The sequence below is a fragment of the Mauremys mutica genome, chromosome 1 (genome assembly GCF_020497125.1).
Source record: "Mauremys mutica isolate MM-2020 ecotype Southern chromosome 1, ASM2049712v1, whole genome shotgun sequence".
NCBI lineage: Eukaryota > Metazoa > Chordata > Testudines > Geoemydidae > Mauremys > Mauremys mutica.
The window spans coordinates 310,076,547-310,095,398 of record NC_059072.1 but is presented as its reverse complement, the minus strand read 5'-3'; the positions used below and the strand labels follow the sequence as shown (position 1 = coordinate 310,095,398).

The window sequence follows — 18,852 nt, the reverse complement described above, 5'->3', positions numbered from 1 at the left end:
TGGCTGGCCACGCTGCAGCTGGGGGGAAGCGGGGGAAGGGCCGGGGGAGCCTCAGCCTCCCTAGCTGGGAATCCTGGGAGCAACAGGATGGTCCGGCCCATGGACCAGAGTTCTTTGCCCACCCCCTGGCCCTTTAACAACCGGTTCTCCATGGAGGTCTAATTTTAGCAACCGGTTCTTGAGAACCTGTGGGAACCTGCTCCAGCTCACCACTGGGTTGTACCAATATAGGCCTGTAGTGTAGACTTGGCCTTAGAGACTGACTACCTTTGTCTGTCTTTCTTATTCTGATTACCCCTCTCTCGGGGGAAGGAGAGGGGAAAGGACCTTTTTGTATGCAGTTTTGAGAATCCTTTGTATGCCACAGACAGGGGGAGGACTCTGTAACTAACACAAATCATGGTCAGGTAGGAGGTTGGGGAACCCACCTGGGAGGGGGGCCCCCACCCATAACAGCTACATTCCTATAGATAAATAAATAATACTTTGTTTGGAAGAAGCTGTTCTGAGTCACTGCATTTACCAAATGGTCACAAGCAATGGAAGTCACTTGCAGGTTCTAAACCTGGGGTGGGCAAACTTTTTGGCCTGAGGTCCACATCTGGGTATGGAAATTGTATGGCAGGCCATGAATGCTCACAAAATTGGGGGTGTGGGAGGGGGTGCAGGCTCTGGAGTGGAGCCAGAAATGAGTTCAGGATGCAAGAGGGGGCTCTGGGCTGGGGCAGGGGGTTGGGATGTGGGAGAGGGTGACGGCTCCAGCTAGGGGTGCAGACGGGGATGAGGGGTTTGAGGTGCAGGAGGGTGCTCTGGGCTGGGACAGAGGGGTTCAGAGGGTGGTAGGGGGATCAGGGGCAGGGGGTTGGAATGTGGGAGGAGGTTAGGGGTGCAGGCTCCGAGTGGCGCTTACCTCAAGTAGCTCCCAGAAGCAGTGGCATGTGCCCCCAGCTCCTATGCGGAGGCACAGCGCCAGCCAGGCAGCTCTGCACGCTGCCCCGTCCACAAGTGCCACCCCTGCAGCTCCCATTGGCCATGGATCCTGACCAATTGGAGCTGCAGAGCTGGCTCTGGAGGCAGCATGCAGAGCCCCTTGGCTGCCCCTACACATAGGAGCCAGAGGGGGGACATGACATTGCTTCTGGGAGTCGCACGGAGCCACGGCACAAGCAGAGCGGCACAAGCCCCCAATCCCACTCCCTGGCTGGAGTGCCAGAGGTGCTGACTGAGGAGATATCTGAGCCACTAGCGATTATCTTTGAAAAATCATGGAAGACTGGAGAGATTCCAGAAGACTGGAAAAGGGCAAATATAGGGCCCATCTATAAAAAGGGAAATAAAGACAATCTGGGGAATTACAGACCAGTCAGTTTAACTTCTGTACCTAGAAAGATAATGGAGCAAATAATTAAGCAATCAGTCTGCAAACATCTAGAAGATAATAAGGTGATAAGTGACAGTCAGCATGGATTTGTCAAAAACATATTGTGTCAAACCAACCTGAGAGCTTTCTTTGATGGGGTAACAAGCCTTGTAGATGGGGGGGAAGCAGTAGATGTGGTATATCTTGACTTTAGTAAAGCGTTTGATACTGTCTTGTATGACCTTCTCGTAAACAAACTAGAGAAATGCAACTTAGATGGAGGTACTATATGTGGGTGCAAAACTGGTTGGAAAACCGTTCCCAGAGAGTAGTTATCAGTGATTCACAGTCATGCTGGAAGAACATAACGAATAGGATCCCACAGGGATCAGTTCTGGGTTCTGTTCTGTTCAATATCTTCCCCAATGATTTAGATAATGGCATAGCGAGTACACTTATAAAGTTTGTGGACAATATGAAGCTGGGAGGGGTTGCAAGTCCTTTGTAGGACAGGATTAAACTTCAAAATGATCTGGACAAACTGGAGAAATGGTCTGAAGTAAATAGGATAAAATTCAATAAGGACAAATGCAAAATACTCCACTTAGGAAGGAACCATCAGTTGTACACATACAAAATGGGAAATGACTGCCTAGGAAGGACTACTGTGGAAAGGGATCTGGGGCTCATAGTAGACCACAAGCTAAATATGAGTCAACAGTATAACGCTGTTGCAAAATAAGCAAACATGATTCTGGGATGCATTAGCAGGGGTGTTCTAAGCAAGACATGAGAAGTAATTCTTCCGCTCTACTCTGTGCTGATTAGGCCTCAACTGGAGTATTTTGTCCAGTTCTGGGCATCACATTTCCGGAAGGATGTGGACAAATTGAAGAGAATCAAGAGAAGAGCGACAAAAATGATTAAAGGTCTAGAAAACATGATCTGTGAGCAGGGCCAGCCCACATTTTGGCACCTGAGGCGGGGAGCTCAAATGATGCCCCCATGTCCCCTTGCTTGGGCCAAAACTTTGAAAGGTCTCAATTCTGCCTTCTTCCTGTTCTACTCCTCTCATGGTACTGCTCTGTTACCTACCCCAATAAAGAAGAACTAACAACTTAAAATGACTTGTTCAAAAATTTTAAGTAACAATTTTCAAATGCCTGAACAGCAAATGTAACTTTTCTTGCCTGAATAGTAAACACTGGCATTTTTATCTGTTTGAATAATCAAAGTGGTGCTTTCCATGCCTTCTTGGTTGCAAAGATTGGAACTGCTTCCTGAAGGTCCATGGTATGGGCCAGCTCATGCTTTATTGAGATGGTTGCAAGGCCGACCAGCCTCTCCTGTGTCATTGTGGAGCGCAGATGTTTTTATTAACTTCAGCTTGGAGAAGCTGCGTTCTCCACTGGCAACTGTTACAGGAAGTGTTAGAAGTATGTTAGTTAATAAACCTTTAGATCAGGGGTCAGTAACCTTTCAGAAATGGTGTGCCTAGTCTTCATTTATTCACTCTAATTTAAGGTTTCACATGCCAGTAATACATATTGTTTTTAGAAGGTCTCTTTCTATAAATCTATAATATATAATTAAACTATTGTTGTATGTAAAGTAAATAAGACTTTCAAAATGTTTAAGAAGCTTCATTTAAAATTAAATTAAAATGCAGAGCCCCCTGGACTAGTGGCCAGGACCCGGGCAGTGAGAGTGCCACTGAAAATCAGCTCGCGTGCCGCCTTCGGCACCTGTGCCGTAGGTTGCCTACCCCTGCCTTAGATATTTTATTACAGGATTGACTACAGGTTATGTCTTTGGTGTAAGACCTAGGGTACTAACTGATCTGGGATAAGTGATTGGTCTCTTGGGACTGGAAGCAACCTGAATATTTGATGATTTTTGATGCAAGTAACCATTTATCACTAAGTCCAGCTTGCCTGCACGACAAGATAGACTGGAGAGCCATCTGTGACTCTGTGGTGAGACTGATACACGAATCCTGGAGTTCACACTTCTTATCGGTTGATAAAATCTAATTATACCACACACTGCCAATTTGGGGTGTCCGTCCTATTTTTGATTGCACACCTCAGGGCAGACTCTCACAGTTGTGAGCCACTGGAGACATGACAGCACCTATTTCTGATTAATGATCCATGACTGGCCCAATGACAATTTAATGATATATCAACAGGGCAACAATCATTAGGCAAGAGAAACTGCAGTCCAGTAGTTAGGGTACCCACTGAGAGATGGGATACCCAGGGTTCAATCCCCTTACTCCACTCTTTTATTATTTTTCACAACGGAACAGGTTCAACAGCCTGAGGGAGCACCATCCTATAGCTTAATGCATTCTCCTGAATGGGAAACCTCAGTTCAAGTCCTTTCTTTGCCAGAGAGGGGGGATTGAATCTAGTTCTCGCATATCCCAGCTCAATGCTCTAACTAAAGTGGCACCACCACTCCTCCTCAGGCCACCAGATTTTGACCTGATCCACTAAGTGTGTTCAGAGGATACCAACAGGATCAGGCCCCCCATGCAAGATAAGCACCCAAATGCCTCTCTGCCCTGATTTGGGTTGCTGCGGGGCTGAGAGAGGAGACAGGCGTCTTGACATCTAGGAGGCAGCACTGTACATGCCCAGAGACAGAAAAATGTGTACCCTGAAAACTCTGGTGCTAAGTGAATTTAGGTACCTACAGGGGTCAGCAGGAGTTCTATGGTTCACAGTGAAGCCAAAATTGGGATTTAGGTGCCTAAACCTGAGACTTGAGCACCTACCTCTGTTGAGCCCCTAGAAGAGGTAGGCACCTGGGTAAAATCCTGTTAGGGGCCTAGAAGCTTTGTTGGGCACCGAAATATGTTTGCAAAGGCGGCCCAAACCCCCCTCTGCAGCATCACAGAGCGCGAGCTGCCATCCCGGGCTCACTACGTCCGAACAGCATCCTCAGGCTCCCGAGTGCCACCCGCCGGGCGAGGGGCTTCATGCGCCGTCGCCAAAGGCAACGTCCCACTGTGCTCAGCCTCTCTAGGCCAGTGGTCACCAGGTAGGCTCCCTGCCTGCCCCAGCCCACATCACTCCCAGAAGCGGCCAGTGGGGGGGCAAGGGGTCTTCCTCAATGCACTGCCCCTCTCCGCAAGCACTGCCTCCCCAGCTCCCATTAGCCAGGAACGGGGAGCAGTGGTCAATGGGAGCTGTGGGGGCATGCTTGCAGAGAGGCACAAATGCAGAGACACCTGCTGCCCCCCACCCCAGGGGCCACAGAGGCGCTTTGGCCCCTTCCGGGAGCAGCGTGGGCCCAGGGTAGGCAGGGAGCTTGCCTTAGCGACAGCCATGCTGCGCCACCAACTGGGAGCCGCTGTTGGTAAGTGCTACCTGGCAGGAGGCCACACCCCAAGCCCCCTCCCAGAGCCAGCACCCCATACCCTCTCTTGTACCCCAAATCCCCTCTGGCATACCAAACCCCAGCCCTGAGCCCCCTCCTAGAGTTAGCACCCCAAACCAGCCCTGAGCCCCCACCATCCTGCCCCAGCCCTGAGCCCCATCCCAGAGCCAGCTCCCTGTACCCCCTCCTGCACCCCAACACACTGACCCAGCCCAGAGCCCCCTCCTGCACCCAAACTCCCTCCATCTTGCACCCCTCACCCCCTCCTGCACCCCAACCCCCCACCCCAGAGCCCACAGCCCCTCCTGAACCCCAGCCTGGTGAAAGTGAATGAGGGTGGAGGAGACCAAGCGATGGAGGGAGGGGGAATGGAGTGGGGTGGAGTAAATCCTGGGCTGTCCTTAAATTCAAGAAGTGATCTTGGGCCTAAAAGCGTTAGAGTCCCCTGTGCTAGGCCCTGCGTGACCTGGGCAAACCCCAGAGCCCCCGACCCAGGCGCACTCCCGGGGCGAGCGACGCCAGCTGGGGGGGGGGTCTCAACAGAGCTCCCACTGCTGCCGGGCGCCCCGCCTGGCGCCCCACCCCCACCGCTCCCCCACGGAGCCCCGGCCCCAACCCCCCGTGCCCCGCCGCCATGGAGCCCCGGCCCCACCCCCCGTGCGCCGCCGCCATGGAGCCCCGCCGCCAGTCGCGGCTGGTGCCCCAGCACATACTGCCCCCCACGGCTCTAGACAGCGGAATCAAGTTGCTGGGAGTCGGTTCCGGGGGGAGTATTTTCGGTCGCCCCCCGGCAGGTGGGTGAGGTGGCTGGAGGGGCGCGGCTAGGCCGGCTCCGCCGGGGGAGGGGAAGATGGCGGAGAGCCGGGGTGAGGTGGAGGCTCCGCCGTCGGGCTCCGCTCAGGGGCTGCCCGGCAGCACCGGGACCGCGCCCCCCACTACCAACCCGCTGTCCCGGAAGCTCCACAAGGTGCTGGAGACGCGGCTGGACAACGACAAGGTGAGAGCGGGGCGGGCGGGGGGTAGGTACTGAGGGCAGCGGGCTGCCCAGGCCGGAGGGGGCGAGTATGGGGGGGGGGTGGAGGCTGCCCGGGCCGGGGGGAGCCGGCTGCCCAGGCGAGTTGCGGGGATTACTAGAGCCGGGGGTGGGGAGATGCCCTGGCCGGGGTGGTGGCGAGCAGGAGACAGTGCGGGGGGCTATAGGGCCTGGGGTCGATGCTCTACAGCGTGTGGCCCCTGAGCCTCCCAGGGGAGAGGTGTGAACCCTCTTGACTGATCTCCAGCGCGGTCGGTGATGCAGCCCCAAAGCAGGTGTTCACAGTTGTCCATGCCCTGAGCCACCACACTGGGCCTGGCGGGTTACCGAGCCAGCCTGCCGGTAGGGGTGGCTTCATGTTGGAGTGAATGGGTGATACTGGCCGCCCCAGCACACCCTTACGCTCTTCTCTTATCCTTCACCATCTTCCCATTGGAGTGTAAAAACCCAAGTGTGGCTCAGGCCTGCAACCCATGGGTAGGTGTCTGGTCGTCTGGGGGTGAAACCTGCAATATTGATGGTAAAGTATGTTCAGTAGGCTATATAAAAGCACCTAGCTTATTTACAAGCATCCTATCTAGTTGTGGTGGGAAAGGTGCTTGTCCAAGAGTCCTCCAACAAACTTCAGCTATGGAAGCAAACTTTTCAAAGTATACATTTACACTTTTAATTGGAATAGTATGTTATGGGATATTGGCCAGAGTAGTTTTAATGAGGAATTGGAATATGGTCAGCGGTTTGCAACAGAAAATATTCAGCAGGCAGTTGTAATATCCCATAACTGCAATCAGAATAACAATAAATACTAACTACATTATGTGTTTCTGTCTCTACCTTATTTTCTAAGACTTTATTACTTGGACATTCAAATTCATGTATTTTGTGTTTCAATTAACATCAGGTATCACCCACTCTTTTCTGATGATAAGGAAATTCACACTGAAGAACACCTTACAGTTAATTATTTGTGTTAATCTAAATTTTGATTGTGCATGGAACATTCATATCAGTTATTAATATATTGGTTGAAAGTGATTGTGCACCATGTCACATATGAAAATTTGAAAAAAAATTAAAATAGAGATAATTGAACTGCTTGAGGAGTTTGTTCTAATTTTTTTTAAAATGTGTTAACTTTAGATGGTTAAAGAATACTCAACATCAATGTCTTGTATCATGGAGACAGGGAGAGATCACTTGATCATTATCTGTTAGGTTCACTCCCTCTGGGGCACCTGGCATTGGCCACTGTCGGCAGACAGGATACTGGGCTAGATGGACCTTTGGTCTGACCCAGTACAGCCGTTCTTATGTATTTCAGAACAGAAGTTTTTAGTTAATTTTCTTATATTATACAGGAAATGCTGGAAGCTCTCAAGGCTCTTTCAACCTTTTTTGTCGAAAACAGTTTGCGCACTAGAAGAAACTTACGTGGAGACATTGAGCGCCGTAGCTTAGCCATAAATGAAGAATTTGTCTGCATTTTCAAGCAAGTTAAGGAGGTAACATTTTTGTTAACAAATCATCTGAAAACATTGGTGAGTCTTGCCCACATGCTCAGGGTTTAACTGATCGCCATATTTGGGGTCGGGAAGGAATTTTCCTCCAGGGCAGTTTGGCAGAGGCCCTGGAGGTTTTTCGCCTTCCTCTGCAGCATGGGGCACGGGTCACTTGCTGGAGGATTCTCTGCAGCTTGAGGTCTTCAAACCGCAATTTGGGGACTTCAATAACTCAGACATAGGCTAGGGGGTTGTTATAGAAGTGGATGGGTGAGATTCTGTGGCCTGCATTGTGCAGGAGGTCAAACTAGATGATCATAATGGTCCCTTCTGACCTTAAAGTCTATGAGTCTATGATCTGAGAAAAACCTCTGTAAGCTTGAAAACTCATCTCTTTCACCATAGAAGTTGGTCCAGTAAAAGATGTTACCACCTTGTCTCTCTAGTATTGATTACATGAAAACCAAGCCTCAAAGAATTTTTCCTTTTCTGAAGCAAATTTACGATCATAATAGAATTGTTTCAGCCTCTTCTAAAATTCGACCATTTTTCTCATGTGTAAGGTGTTCATCACTTTGACTTATGAACATAAATACACTGGAGCTAAAGCCTTCCTGGAAATGACTTGACTCAGTACATGTAAATATGTGGTTGAATAGAGCCCTCAGTAACTGGATGTGATCATAAAGTGATTTCACTAAAATCAAGCAAAACAGATGCTCTTTACTGAATTGTCTCAGTACTACAATTTGAAATTTGTTTGGTTATAATGTCAGACTAACAAAAACCAAAGAGATGCTAAACTTCCAAAGCTAACTGTTTTTCCCTTATAAATAAACCAACTAAGTGTTCTGTGGTATCCAGATTTAGTTTTTATTGATATGATAGACTGGCACTGAAGAACCAAAGCAGTGGCAAGTTTTCTTCTGTAGTAATAAAAGGTTCTTCATATTTTTCTCAGCAGTACAGAATGGTAGTATACTGAACACTCTGTACAGATGCTGATGCTTCATGGAAGATAGAGTGTGCACTGCTTCTTGGCAGATAAAATGGCAATATTATCTGCTGTCCTTTAATCCTAAGAAGCTCACTGGTATTATCACTGAATGAAATTAAACAAATTTAGGAAAAGTGCACCCAAGAAGAAAACTGGACTAGATAACTTCTACTTCTGAGAGGGTGGGGAAGGGGAACTGTTGCTGAAACATAGATAAATTATGCATGCCAACATTTTGAAAACTTCTGTAGATTGATTCAAATTGTAGACTTGATGTAGCACAGGGGTCGTCAACCTCTGGCACGCCGCTCGTCAGGGTAAGCACCCTGGCGGGCCGGGCCAGGCCAGTTTGTTTACCTGCCGCGTCGTCAGGTTTGGCTGATCGTGGCTCCCACTGGCCGCGGTTCACTGTCCCAGGCCAGTGGGGGCTGCGGGAAGCGGTGTGGGCGAGGGATGTGGTGGCTGCGGCTTCCTGCCGCCCCCATTGACCTGGGACAGTGAATGGAGGCCAGTGGGAGCCACGATCAGCTGAACCTGCCGACGCAGCAGGTAAACAAACTGGCCCAGCCCGCCAGGGTGCTTACCCTGGTGAGCCATGTGCCAGAGGTTGCCGACTCCGATGTAGCATAACCATTACAAAAAAATACACCACAATACAAATAAACTACCAGTCTTATTCTGTTCTTAGGAGCTTGAAAGTATAAATGAAGATGTTCAGGCAATGAGCAACTGCTGTCAGGACATGACCATTCGTTTGCAGGTACTGTAGGAATAGATGTCTGTTTTTTCCCTATCTTTCCCTGCTGCATCTTGGCAGATTACTTAACGGAAAAAACTTCTTTGGTTACTGTGTTAACAGAAAGCAGTTAATAGCTCTATTAAGGCTACTCTACAATATTAATGCTGCTATGTAACTGTTATCTTAGTATAGTAATCAGTGTGTTTCTAGCTCTAAAGAAAAGGTGTTCAGCTACTTCGGGGGAGTTACATATCACTACTTCCATTTCAGTTATGGGAATATGTTTCTTTCAGAGTATCAAGGTATCCATCAGTTTTTTAATATGGTGAAAAACTGATTATATGAAGAATGCTGTACTTTAATTTTGAATCTAAAAGTGTATTATACAGTATAATAAAACTACCTGTTCCTTCTTAATGTGTGTATGGAACTATTATGAAGATTGTTGCTCATGAACTTATTAATGTTCTACCCAGCTCTAGATCACTTTCATCAAACACAGACAGTGCTGTCAGATGCTTTGGCCACTGTACAGTAGATCACAGGGGACAGATAAAAGCTAGCTGGAGCTCAAGCTGGATAATATGGGAGGGATGCTGATAGAGTGAGCAATGCAAATAGAAGATATGGCAAGGAATATATTTTCCCTTTTAATTGAATGTGTCTTCCATTTTTACTCAAGTTGGGAATAACTGGATACTGTTGGATCCCCAGCTGTTTAGGCCATCTTACAACAGGAGTGACCAGGATTGCCTTTTTCCCCCTGGCCAGAAGTGTGACCCTTTTTCATATATTGACTTTGCTGCCATTATCTGGGCCAGGGATTCGATGCAGCTAGTAGCTGAATTGAAAGGGAGGCTGCAAGCCTGGGAGTGGGCAATGCGGGAAGAGGTTGAAGGGTAAATGGGAATTTGAATTAGTAGGGGAAGATGGGGAGGAACTAAAATCAGCAAATGACAAACAACAACTTGTTAATTTTTTGCATGTTTGAATCCCTTCTAGCTCTTTTTGGTCCTCTGTTATATGAAACCAGTGCCTGTCATTTTGACCAATATTGTCTCATTGGTTCCTTGTACTTTCCCATTGGTCTATGTCCATCTGTTGTGTCTAAGGCCTTGTCTACACTACAGAGTTTTGTCAGCAAAGCTGACAATATGTGCAACATCTAGCCCACTTTTGGATGCTAAGTAAATAAGACATTCCTACAGGTGTATATAGCCAGCTCTGAACCAAGATCTTTCTAATTTTTCTCTCCAATTTTGGTGTTGGTATTTCTTTTAGCACTTTGTATTTCAATTCAGAAAGGAAACTAGGAGCTTGAGTTCTCCAAAAGAGGTGTTCTTCAGAAAGGAAACTGATACCTTCCTCTGTGTTTTGTGGCTTTTTTTTTTTAATTAAAATGTAACTTTGGAGAAAAGATCTGGATACAATACACTTCTTTACAAAATGGTTTAGACTCAAGTCCTTAATCCTGGGCACCTGAATTTAATTTTAATGACTATTTAAAGCTGCATTTCTTTATTACTGACCTATTCTCATTTTTCACATTTGTTTGATAATGTTCAGTTCTAAAAGGTCCTAAAGACATTAAACTTCATAATCCAGCCACACAGTATTATACCTCTTGTTAACATCCTAACATTTTGTAGATACTAATGAATTCAGGAAAAAAGTAAATGCATTTTAAAGTGCTTTCTGGAATAAAACCTGGAAAAAAATTGCTGTGCACATTTTAAAAATGTTTCCTTTAGTTTATTATTTCCTTTTTTGCTTTAAAGTTAATGATGCTTTCTTTACATTAAGGAGGGTGTGATACTGAAAAGCAATTCACAACGTGCATACTCTACTATCTTTTTGACAATGGCTAATAGTATATTTAACTAATCATTTACAATGGAAGAAAAGCTAACTGGGCATAGTGGAAAAAAGATTCAACCTTACACATTAGTATGAAATATGCCTGGGCAAAGTCCCATCCCAATGCAACTTCATTAATAACTGAGATGTTTCTTACCTGTCCTCTTCTCCCCTCCCCACACTGCTCCTCTGATAAAAGTACCCATTTAGAGAGAGGTAAAGCAAAGGTAGTTCGATAATGGGAAGTTAGTACCCAAACTGTGTTATTTGGAGGTTGAATGAGACCTCTGAAGAATATTATCAGAGTACATTTATACATGCTGTTAAACTTTTCTCTCTCTCTCTCTCTCTCTCTCTCTCTCTCGAATTTTAAAAAACCAATCCTCTTCTCTGTAGAGTCACCCTTTCCCCCCTACCCCCAACAAAAACCTGTTGCTGAGCCTTACAGTATACACCTCTATCTCGATATAACGTGACCCGATGTAACGCAGGTTTGCATACAACGCGGTAAAGCAGCGCTCCGGTAGATCGGTGCATCAGCTCCCAGCCGTGGCGCTCCGCTTCCCGCCGCAGGTGAGTGTGGGGAGGTTGGGGAAACGACCCTCCCCCCCCCCCACTCACCTTTGGCGGGAAGCGGAGCGCCGTGCCTGGGAGCTGGCGGAGTGGAGCGGGCTGGGGCTGGGCTGCTGTGCTTCCACTGCTGCCGGTTAGTGCAGGACGACCTCCTCCACCCCCCTACTCCCCCCATCCCAGCGACACGGCTGGGGGCTGGGTAAGGAAAGTGGAGCGAGCTGGGGCTGCGGCACTCCACTTCCCGCCGCAGGTGAGTACAGGGAGCGTCCTTTCCCCAACCTCCCCACACTCACCGGCAGTGGGAAGCGGAGCGCTGCGGCTGGGAGCTGGTGGAGTGGAGCGGGCTGCCAGTGAGTGCCTGTCAGGGAGCTGGGTGATGGTGGATAGGGTTCAGGGTATGATTATAAAATTTGCAGATGAGACACCTTCCTGGGAGGGGTTGCATACATTTTGGAGGGACAGGATTAGAATTCAAAATGATGTTTACAAATTGGAGAATTGGTCTGAATTCAACAAGGTGAAATTCAATAAAGACAAATGTAAAGTACTGCATTTAGGAATTAAAAATCTAATGCATAGTTACAAAATAGGGAATAACTGGCTAGAGTGTAGTAATGCTGAAAGGGTTCTGTGGGTTATAGTGGATCACAGTGTGATGCAGTTGAGAAGAGAAGACTGAGGGGGAAACTTTATAACTGTCTTCAGATATGCAAATGGCTGTTAAAAGGAAGACAGTGATCATTTGTTCCCCATGTCCACTGAAAGTCTGACAAGAAGGCTTAATCTGCTGCAAGGGCAATTTAGGTTAGATTTTAGGATATAGGAGTTTTTTAACTATAAGGATAGCTAACCTTTGGAATAGGCTTCCAAGGGAAGTTATGGAATCCCTGACATTGGATGTTTGTAAGAACAGGTTAGACAAAACTTATCAAGGATGGTTTAAGTTTACTTGGTCCTGCCTCAGAGCAGGGGACTGGACTAGATGACCTCTTGAGATCCCTTTCAGCTTCACATTTCTATGATTCTGTGATTACATGATTGTTTCCTATCATATATCTTTCTAGTTCTTTTTCCACTACTTCTATTGGGAGACTGTTCCACAGCTGAATACATCTTGCTATTAGGAAGTTATTCTTGATATTCAGCCTAAATCTTGCTTTCAGGATTCCTCTGTCCCTGGAATGATATCTATAGTTTCTAGAGGGAGCACAGATAGACCAACAGTAATAAAATAGAGCTCATTCCCTTATGGCTCAAAGTCACATTCCTGTGCTGTTTCGTTTTGACACGAGCCACAGCTCTGGTGCAGTTGGCTGTCACCTGGGGAGCTAGCCCTAATGGAGCCGCTGGCTTGTCACTGCCCATCATCCAGAGCCTATGCTGGATGTACTATGCTTAAAGGCTGCCCAGAGAACAGGGCTAAATAGATATCTGAGCCCTTTTGCATGCAGATGAGCATGTCCAACTCATTTGTAGCACAAACTATTTGCAGCCTGAAGGACCAAATAAAATAATTGAAACTAATTATAATATGTGTTGAAATGGTTCTGTAGCACAGGTCAAGAATTTTAAATGGAATTCCTTTTTTATGCCTAAATATTGAAAACTAGGAAATAATCGATTAATGGTTATTATAACATGGTGGTTCTCCTTCAAAGAGTACTTTGTTTAAATGGCTTGTAATTAGAGGGCTTTTAAAAGTATATTTAAATACAGTAGAAATGGAATTAGTTTGGTACTGTATGTTAACTTCATATAGCTACAGTGATTCAAATTATATTCTAGGCAGCAAAGGAACAGACTCAGGATTTGATGGTGAAGACGACAAAGCTACAAGCAGAAAAGTATGTACACTACCTTATTTATACTTTATATAATGTTGTGGATTGTTTTTAAACTGGATTCTGCCATCCTTGTTTTAAGAAGTACTTTTTTTTGTAAGTGGTCTCAATTGAAACTGGGCTTAAAGAAAGGCAGCAGAATTGGGTCCTAGTTATGATAAGATGACATGAAGCGCTTTAACACACTGCTGCTTGTTGTTATTAAAAGTCAATGTTTTCAGTAGAAAAGAACTACTTACTGTGGTATAGTATGATGAACAATAATGCACTTTATCTGATGCTTAGCTGGTATATAACATTTACTACAATAATACATTATATATCTGTTCATGGTACATAGTTAATGTTACGTTTTAGTCACAGGTATTTTTAGTAAGTCACAGACAGGTCACAGGCAGTAAACAAAAATTCATGGTCCGTTACCTGTCCATGATTTTTACTAAAAATACCGGTGATTAAAATTTCGGGGGCTGCCCAGGGGCCCCACGGGTGCTGGCGGAGGGCGGCTTGGATGCTGGGGGGGGCAGGCGGGTGGTGGTGCATGGCCTGGAACCCCTGCTGGTGCTGGAGGGTGGGATCGGCGGAGCCGGCAGGGTTCCTACCTGCACCCCAGGTAAATACCACCCAGAACCCCCCTGTCCTGTGCCCCAACCCCTTCCCACACCCAATCTCTTCTGCTGGGGGGAGGTTTTGGGGGGGGGGGGGGCGGCAGCGCAAGGGTCCTAGACTGCCCCAGCAGTAGCCAGTGTGCCTGGCACAGGGGCTGCCTGAGCTGCCCCTGAGCCAGGTGCATTAGCCACTGCAAAAGTCTCAGAGGTCGTGGAAAGTTACAGAATCCGTGACCTCCATGACAAACTTGTAGGCTTGTACATAGTACATGGTACATCAGTTCAATAAAGTAAAACTTCTAAAAACATGTTGACATTTTAACTTATTTATTGTACTTGTATATTTGTGAACACTTAGAATGCTTGACTTCTAATTTCTGATATTTGACTTAACACTGATTGTGATAAAGCTTTTTTAACATTGGTGTGGATGTCTTATAGTTCTATATGGACTTTTGTTTCAGAGTGGTCGTGCTGTAATTTAAAACTAATGAGTGATTACTCTTCTGTCTACACTTGTTCCTATAGAACTAGGATTCTTGCACTGTTTTGATAGGAAGTGGCATGATTTGATTCCGCTTCAATTGTTGTTAAATGAGACCTCTCCACCTTGCAAAGAAATACTTGGTTGGTATATAACGGAAAGAGGATTCACAAATTCAAAATGCAGAGTATCTGTGTCTGTCAAGCAAGTTCTTCAAATTTATAAATGTAAAGTTAGAAAAATCTGGGAACATTAATAAAGTAGGGGGATGGGTCAGGAGACTTCAGTTCTATTCCATCTCTGCCACTGACTTACTGTGTGACGTTGGACAAATCAGGCCCAAATTTTCAAAAGTACTTGCAACTCCTATTAGCTGTACTGGAAGCAATTGTCACTCACAGAACCAGGCTATAAAATTTGTTCTCCATCTTAAATAGATCCTCCCATCCCCCCAAAATCTGTTTCCATTTACAAATTCTAGACAAATAACTTCTTAACCAAACATCACCTAGATCTCAGTGCTCAGTCTCCCATTGTAGGTTGTTTTTTTTGTTGTTGAAAACCACTCATCCAGTGGGTTAGTATTGTGCTGTGTTAAGTCTGCAGAGGAGAAAAAAAGTATGTTGGTACAAAAAAAAAATCACAGTACAGGTCTATTTTGCCATATTTTCCATTCTGAAATACAAAACTGCTCTTTAGTATGAATTAAAATGAATAATTTCCCCTTAAACTCCATTAGATACTCAGTACCAGTGAAAAGGAAGATTTGTATTCTGATCTTTTCATTGCTTTTACTCCTGGGACTCATCATGGCCCACGATAGCTTTATGTACTCTTTACGTTTTGTGGTTAGGACATATCTTGTTAAAGCTTTAGTCTTTATTGTCATCTTAAGGAGAATGAAACTGTTTGCTCTTGTGTCTTCTTCCTCTGAAAAATATATATAGATCACTGGAGATTACTTTATCATGGGGAAATAATTACTTAGAACATAAATTATGAACTAGAGTGGACCTGATTCTGCTTCCAAATAAGTCAATGGGAGTGTATCATGGATTTTACTGGGAGCTGGATTGTGCCCTATGACAGTGTGAATGTGGGGCTGTACTGTAATTTAAACATAGATTTAAAGTAAGATGTAGGATGTTGTGTAGATTAAAGCTTTGCTAAAACCTTGATACAAATTTCACCATTTGAATAAGTAATTGAGTAAAAGGTAGGTAATGTGGATAATTCATTAGTTTGAAAGATGAATATGTGAATTGGTTAGAACCGAGATGGGTTATCTTTTTGGTGGATATAAAAATATATTTTAATAACAAATGGCTGCTTGTAGTTGAATGTAGTTCTGCAGGAATTTCCGATATACGGGAATTAATTGCAAATCTGAAGGTAGAAGGCAGTTGGGTGAAAGTGATCATGAAATGATAGATTTCATGATTCTAAGGAAAGGGAGTGAGAGCAGCAGAATAAAGGCAATGGACGTCAAAAATACAGATTTTTAACAAACTCTGGGAATTGGGAGGTAAAATTGTGATGCTTTCTTGGGGTGTTCAGAACTGGAAATCACCTTGTTACCCCTCTGTCTCAACAAGAGAGGTTTGCTGCTGTTAAACTCTGTGTCAGCTCCCTGATACTCCAGATTGTTAGCTAGCCCAACAAACACCTCAGGACCCTTTCAGCCCTTACTTCAGCTCGCAGGTAACACTTGGTGCACTTTAGTTCCTGAACGCCTTTGGAGATCATTCCCCTGCCATAACTAGCCCCTGTCATTGGACACTCACAGAAATTACCTATTCCACTGTCTCCAAAGAGACAGTATACACCAGCCTGTTGGCTCAGCTGAGGATGCACACCTGAGATAAATTTATAAGAAAACAAAATAAGTTTATTAAAAAGAGTAGAGATCCAAGTGATATTAAGCAAGGATAAGAGAAACAGAATATGGTTACAAATAAAACCAGAGTATAACACACTTTTTAATGACAAAAAGTCAACAGTCTATAATCCTTTGGCTAAAACAGTTTCTCACCCTCATAGCCCTTTTGCAAAGTTTGCTGATTTTTAGTGTGTGTAGGTTTTTTTATCATTTTTAATACATTTCCTCTGTTATGCTTTTACCTTAAGAATAAATGTGCTTGCTTAGAAAAATCTTTGTGGTAACTTATGGCGGTGTGCCATTACACTGTTGATAGCCTTCAAAGAGGAAGCAAAATACAGGCACCGGCCTGTGCTGGCAGTCTGGCTTGCTGGGAATAATGCAGTGTCGCCAGGGAACTGTGCAGCTTGGAGAAACCTCAATTAGGAGGGAGAGGAACACAGGTCTCTGCCCAAGAGAGGTAACTGCTGAGGAGCCAGAAGCCTAAAGTGGGTGCCCTCCATGGACCACAAAGGGAGAATACAGGAGCCATTGCATTGAACTGTGACATTTAACTTTGATACCTAGAAAAATGCTGGAAGAAATTATCAAACAATGAATTTGTAAGCACTGAGCAGCTAATAGGGTGATAAGGGTTAGCTAACTGGGATTTGTCAAGAACAAATCATGCCAAACCAACCTAATTGCCTTTTTTGCTGGTGTTATTGGCCTGGTGAATAGGAGGAAGCAGTCGATATCCTACATATTAATATTTAGTTTGGAGAATTTGTCTGAAATCAACAAGATTGAAATTCAGTAAAGACAAGTGTGAAGTACTGCACTTAGGAAGAAAAAAATCAAATGCAGAGCTACAAAATGGGGAATATTGGGTAGGGTATAGTACTGGTGAAAAGAATCTGGGGGATATAGTGGATCACAAATTGAATATGAGCCAACAATGTGGGACAGTTGAGAAGAGAAGACTGAGGCGGAGAACCTGATAACTGTCTTCGAATATGCACAGATTTGTTATAAATAGGACAATGATCAATTGTTCTCCATGTCCACTGAAGGTATGGCAAGAAGGCTTCATCTGCAGCAAGAACAATTTAGGTTAGATATTTGGAAAAGATATTCTGAAAGATAATAGGAAAGTTTTCTAATTATAAGGATAGGTAACCGCTGGAATAGGCTTCCAAGGGAGGTTGTGGAATCGCTACCATTGAAGGTTTTTAAGAACAGGTTAGATAAATACTGATCAGGGATGGTCTAAGTATACATAATCCTGCTTCACTGTGGTAGGCTGGACTAGATGATCTCCTGTGGTTCCTTCCAGCCCTCCATTTCTGTGATTATATGAATTTAAGTGAGTTTTGAATGATTTCGTTGAGACTTAGTGACTGAGTGAACTTGGCTTGTGCAGCACTCTAAGCATAGGGGATAGTGTGACAAGAAGAATACAAAAATGCTTGTGGGAGAGGCTGACGTTATTGGGAAACAGGAAACTGTGATAAGGGACTAAAGAAGATATGCAGGCAGGGCGAAGTGTGAGGCAGTTGAAGGCCTGAAGTTTAATCTTGATGTGTTAGAGAACAGGAAGCTAGTGGAATGAATATGAAGGGCCTAGTTTTCAAAGGTACCCTCAACCTGGTATCTTTAGGTACACCCAATAATCAATAATGCATGCTCATTTTTTGTGAACGATATCATTTGTACCAAAAAATAAGTGATGGATATAGGGAAAATCCATTTGCCCTCAACTTCTGGACCTAAATAGTGTTTGCGTATAATCACTGTCACTTGTGCTTGTAAATGATGTTGCAAGTTATTTTCCTACATAATTTTTCCTCTTATATTTCCCTCTTACATGAGTGGTAAGATTCTTAAATGGATTAGCATTGACTCTGAACAATGATGTATTTTTATTACATTCTTAAGAATGTTTTCAGTAAATGACAGGTAAGAACTCAATAAGGCTTACCTCATGCCTGTTCAGCTCTCACTTAAAAGAACATTTTGTTAATAGGTGTTGTAATTAGTATTGAGTTTGAAATTGTCTTGCAGTTAGGTTCACTTTAAAAGTAAAACAAATAAAAATACTCAGACTCTGGAATGGGGGATGGAGACTTTTTTCAATTGGGTCTCACAAATACAAACAAAACACTTGTTTGAAGCATTGAAATAATGCCAAGACCTTCTCCCCGCACCCTTTATTTTACATTTTAATTACCTCACAGTTATATAGACCTCTCTCCATTTGTCTCCTCTCACACAAATCACAGGTCTTAATGCTCTTCTTTAAAGGTAGCTGCTCATGTTTTGCAGAAATCACACTATCCTAGAAAGGGTAGGCCATTTCCCCAGGGTAGCCAGTGGGCAAGAAAAATAGAGTGTCAGAGGAGTCTTTAAGTCCTCTGAGACTTCATTTAGTGCTTCCATCTTTGCAAATTATTCCCATTGATCTCTTCCAAGGTAGCTGCCAAAGATAGTGGCCCAGTGCAGGGACCCTGCAGGGTTATTCAGTTATGTTCTGTAGGTTGGTTGTTGATCCTTTCTTTTTACTTGAAGTATAACTTAGGGTGATGAAGATTTAGGAGCATATTTATACCTTACGTC

At 44.7% G+C, this 18,852-nt stretch overlaps 1 protein-coding gene across 1 annotated transcript in view; it reads left to right on the top strand.

The window, feature by feature from the left end:
• The first annotated feature begins 5,467 nt into the window (after positions 1 to 5,467).
• Positions 5,468 to 18,852, top strand: part of COG6 (component of oligomeric golgi complex 6) — an 89,662-nt gene continuing 76,277 nt past the window's right edge. Inside the window, exons 1-4 of the mRNA XM_045014957.1 lie at positions 5,468 to 5,744; positions 7,139 to 7,282; positions 8,965 to 9,036; positions 13,231 to 13,289. Coding sequence (XP_044870892.1) covers positions 5,598 to 5,744; positions 7,139 to 7,282; positions 8,965 to 9,036; positions 13,231 to 13,289 — 422 coding nt within the window. The 5' untranslated portion in view covers positions 5,468 to 5,597. The remainder of the gene's footprint in view (positions 5,745 to 7,138; positions 7,283 to 8,964; positions 9,037 to 13,230; positions 13,290 to 18,852) is intronic.